The sequence below is a fragment of the Sinocyclocheilus anshuiensis genome, unplaced genomic scaffold (genome assembly GCF_001515605.1).
Source record: "Sinocyclocheilus anshuiensis isolate Anshui unplaced genomic scaffold, SAMN03320099.WGS_v1.1 scaffold572, whole genome shotgun sequence".
In the NCBI taxonomy this organism is placed as follows: Eukaryota; Metazoa; Chordata; class Actinopteri; order Cypriniformes; family Cyprinidae; genus Sinocyclocheilus; species Sinocyclocheilus anshuiensis.
In genome coordinates, this window is record NW_015555778.1 from 1,817,205 (window position 1) to 1,822,181 (window position 4,977).

General features: G+C 36.9%; 1 protein-coding gene across 2 annotated transcripts in view; it reads right to left on the minus strand.

Moving 5' to 3' along the window:
• Nucleotides 1–2,953: 2,953 nt before the first annotated feature.
• Nucleotides 2,954–4,977, minus strand: part of elavl1b (ELAV like RNA binding protein 1b) — a 9,748-nt gene continuing 7,724 nt past the window's right edge. Inside the window, exons 1-3 of one of the 2 annotated variants that reach the window (XM_016468535.1) lie at nt 4,178–4,609; nt 3,864–4,089; nt 2,954–3,723 (exon numbers count right to left, since the gene is read on the minus strand). In XM_016468535.1, the coding sequence (XP_016324021.1) occupies nt 3,399–3,723; nt 3,864–4,089; nt 4,178–4,259 (633 nt within the window). In that variant the 5' untranslated portion in view covers nt 4,260–4,609 and the 3' untranslated portion in view covers nt 2,954–3,398. Of the gene's footprint in view, nt 3,724–3,863; nt 4,090–4,177; nt 4,610–4,977 lie in introns of those variants that run through there. The other variant, XM_016468536.1, reaches the window with a different exon arrangement.

Consider the following 4,977-nt stretch of genomic DNA (forward strand, 5'->3'; position numbering starts at 1 on the left):
AGTTACTCTGAAAATGTAATAAAATTACTGATTTAATCCAGTAACCACGTTACTGTTCTGATTACTTTTACAAAAGTAATTAGTTACATTACTAGTTACTTTACTTTTTTTCTGCATGAAATTTATGAGATCCCAGCATACACGCTCCCGATTAATTTTTGTTATTAAAGCATCAACATTCACAGAACACTTATTTTTAACTAAAGCGAGCGGCTGCTGCGTGCATGGTTTAGCATGGCAGAATGCCAGCAAAGAGCGCTGCATTTATAATCTCTAAAAGACATCTCAGTTCATCGCAATCTCGCAAATCTCTGTTATAACACAATAAATATATGCATAATGAATCTTTCATAATGTCTACAATTCGTGTGCTATAATGAGAGGATTCGTGAGCACGCAAATTTCAGCACTGCATTGCTCAACGCTGCAAACACGTGTTATAGCCTAAATAGAAACTCTGCATATGCTCGCACCTGTTAATCGTTTATATTAGTTCATGTTGCTTTTGTGCAATAGATGAATAACAATTTATTTGTTTGAGATATTTTACGTTTAGATATTTCTATTTTGCGGGAGTCCTGTGAATCATCTTTTTCTCCCGCATCCCGCACACACACAAGTGTCTACCCGCCCGCAGCAGCAGCACTCGCACATCTTGTCCCGTGCTGCACTCTGTTGCGTCGGGTCTCGCGGGAGCAGGTCTCTAATCCACTGGCACTTGACTCGACAGTGCGTGTGCTACATCCTTTTTACAATCTCTAGATTATAAAACACTGCATTCTGTCAGCAATGTAACGCGGCAGTAACATATAGAGACCTCGGCTTGTAACTATACTCTAATTACTATTTTGAAAATTATAACGCGTTAAATTACTCCGTTACTAAAAAAGTAATCAAATTACAGTAACGCGTTACTGCCCAACACTGTTGGCAACACTTCAAAGCTTGAAAATACACATTCCAACACCTTTACTTAAACATGGAAATAACTTTTACTGTACCTTCTGATCACACTGCAATAAGCGATGTTCATCCTTAGTATTTTTGTCTTGTTTTCCAGTCTAAAGACTCTTAAATCATGATATACTGACAAGCAAAATGAAACAAGTTTTGTTTTCTGAGAAACTGATCAAAATGAAGTGAGTTTGATTAAAACAAGAACCAATATCTGCCAATGGGCTCAGAAAAATGTACTTAATTCCAAAGAAAAAATACTTTTCATTCCCCATCGACAGATATTTGTTCTTGTTTTAGTATAAACTAGAAGAAAGCAAGACTTCATATACTTAATTTGCATTTTAAATAAATATAACTTGATTCAAGGATGATTAGATATTTGTACTGGAAAACGAGACCAAATATATTAATTTTTGCAGTGCAAAAACATTGCAACATTTAATGCCATAACTTCATGAATTTAAGACCTTTTGCTCTGATTTGAGACTTATTAATTTGTGAAAGCGTGAATTGGGATTTTTGGGACCCACAGAAACCCTGTATTTACACATGCAAAAATAAGGGATATTAATTACATTTTAATTTTAAAGCAAGCCATTAAAATACTTCACCTAAATAGAACTCCAACAACTGAACAGGAAACAGAGAAAGTATGCAGTGGTAATAATGATTGTTGCAGTCAAACTGGAGCTGCAAGGGGCACTACCGGGTCTGAATTAGGAATAACTTTGATACTATTGCTAACACAATTTTTCTCTGGGAAAATTTTATTGATAATTTGTCTGCAGACTGTACAGTGAGTCTGACATACTGTCAATGAACCAGTTTAACCGCATGACTGCTAGTGTAGCTTTATTGTGTTAACTTTTGTAACCAACAGCTTTTGCAAACGCACTATTTTACTGTAATCACAACTTAAAGACTTCACAGGACTTGTGCACAAGATTCCTAAAAAGAAACATTCTTTTACCCCACAAGTCTAATCAAATTCTTTTTCAAGTCTGTTCATCTATACTTAAACATTTGCACTTAAACATGACAAAACTCGACACATTAATATAAATTAGATAAATGTAGTATGTAAGGTTTGGCGAAGATTATCAGCAAACGAAAGCAGATTAATTCTTCAAAATTGGCCCATTATAAACACCCACACATTAAGCTAACTGGAAGTCTTTTTTAACTATTACCTCTAGAAATATATTTTAAATCATGAAAAGTAACAATACATTTTTTACAACAAAACAATGGCATTTATTTGAATGAAAGACATGGAACATCTTGCTACAGGACTTTAGGTCACACTACCAGTAAAGACCCAAAGCATGATGTGTACAATTACCAACATCAAACTTACCGACAAATGAACATGCACACAAGTATAGTGCTGATATGCAAACCGGATGTTTACTAGTACCGTGTGATATCTAGAGAACAATTAAATACAATTCTTCACCTTAGTGTGGCTTTACATGACAAGGTCTCAAAAAGCAGTTTCAAATTTCACATTAAAATGTACAAAGCTGCATTTAGGATTGACTAAGTACAGAATAAAACACTACATTAAAATGCACTATTAATGTAAATTCCGCAAACACCGCAAGCAAATGTGTAATTTTAGACTGACAACTTTCAGCCATGTGCCTACAACTCTGCTCCTATCAGACTCAAACTCATCCAGAAACGTCCCAGACCTTTAACACGATGTGGGGAGTGAATTCAATGCTGCTTAAAAAGATAATGAAAAGAATATTTTAAAATGCTCCTTCCAAATAAAACAAGACAGACAAAACACAAAAAGAAACATGCTGTTAAATGCAAAACAAACTTTAATATCAAACAAAATAACTTGATTTAAAAAACAAATGCAAACTGCAGTGGGGGGGGGAAAAAAAAAAAAAAAAAAAAGACATCCTAGATGACAATACTTGCAGTCTTAGATTTAACTTCCAAACAGGAAAATTAAAACACTTAAAGGCATATGCTTTACACTCCGAGTTCTTTGGTCCTTCCAACGGTCTTTTACCTTGCAGATGGGTGAGCAAGAGCACTGAAGAATGGGACTAGTCACCATTTACAAAGGTCTAGAAGAGGTGGGGATGTGTAGTTTGTACTGACAATAAAGCTAAAAGCTTTCAAAATATAATATAATGAAGAAAACGGGACCAATAAGTCCAGTGTGATTAAGGGAAGAGGGATTAAAAAGGAAAGAGCGACAATGCCATGATATCTTTAAGGCATCATAACAGTTTAGCAAAAAAAAAAAAAACTTTAAATTGCCCAGGGTTTTTTCTCAACCCCCAGAGTAAAACACTAGCACTTATTTCACCCCAACACAAATGTATGAGTATGTTTATGTAGACAGTCAACAATAACTGAAATCTTTAGAACAAGCCTTCTTTCAGGTTCTCTTACAACACACAAAAAAACCCCCAGTCCCTTTACTTGTGAGACTTGCTGGTTTTGAACGACACTTGTAGGACTCTGTCTCCCATGCGGTATCCGTTCAGGCTGGCGATGGCCATTGCTGCCTCCTCGTAATTTGTCATGGAAACAAACCCGAACCCTTTGCATTTGTTGGTGTTAAAGTCACGGATGACCTTGACGTTGGTGACAGCGCCGAACGGACCAAACATCTGCCACAGGATGCCTTCGTCTACATCTTGACCCAAATTGTAGATGAAGATACACCATCCAGAGGAAGAGCTGCTTGACACATTCATACCAGAGGCGCTGCTCATGTGGTCAACACTCATGGGTGAAAACCTGCCAGAGCAAGAGATTAATCACCTTTATTACAAAAGCTTTTCTCACAAACAGCCAATAATCTAATATATCTGATGCAAAAACTACAACAGAATGATGGACAACATTAAAACTACAGGAAGCGTGTTTGGCTGTCTCACCTGAAGCGCTGTGCCTGGTGATGAACAGGTCCACCGAACCGACGGGATTGAGTGTGGTACAGCTGAGAGAGCAGCTGGGAATTCTTGGTCTGGTTTGGATTGGCAGCAAACTTCACTGTGATTGGTTCAGAGGCACCAGCTGGTTTGGACCCATTAAGATCCTTGATGGCTTCTTCCGCTTCAGACCTCTTATCAAAACGAATGAATGCAACTCCACGCGACAGACCTGACAAGTAAGAAAGCCCCCCAAAATTAGTTGAGACCCAGCATACATTCAAATTCGAAAATTGCAGAGTGCAGGACAGAATTATTACCAGAGGCCTGATCGACCAGTATGCGGGAGTTTATGATATGCCCATACTGGGTAAACATGTCCTCTACATCCTTCTGCGCCATGGTCTTGGGTAAACCGCTGATGTACAGGTTGGCATCTTTGATGCTGTCAGAGCTTGGCCGGGCATATGAGACCTAATTTAATGGAGAAAAACTGCATTAAAAACCACTTCATTAATCCATCATAAAAGAAAAATATAAGAAGTCATCATGTTTGCCCCCATTACTGATGAAACTATGTAGTTCCATTGAGTATCCAAAGCATAACCTCAGATCTGAGATGCACATATGAAATAAAAATAAAAACAAACCCAGAAAAATAAATCGACTACAATGTCACTACTATTGTGTACTTCATAAAGGTATAAAGCAGCTTTTATAGTCTATGTCTAAAAAACAAAACTTTCAATTTGAATTAAACTACAATGCTCAAAAGTAAAAAACAAACAAACAAAAACAATAATAAATAAAATAAAAATAAATGTCTGGGACTTCAGCACAGGGCTTGTGTTCGGCACAATGTCATACTCAAGCAAATGACTACTAACGGTTACCCCTCCGTTTTTACACCACAACCATGCAAGAGAAATGAACATAGCAGAATTTATCTTAAAGGGGACCTATTATGCAAAATTCACTTTCACATGTTGTTTGGACAAATGTGTGTTGGCAGTGCGTGTACACAACCACCCTATAATGATAAAAATCCACCCACTCCTTTTTTTTTTTTTTTTTAATCCCCATAAATAATAAGTAGTGTCTCCCAATGGCCTTTTTTTAG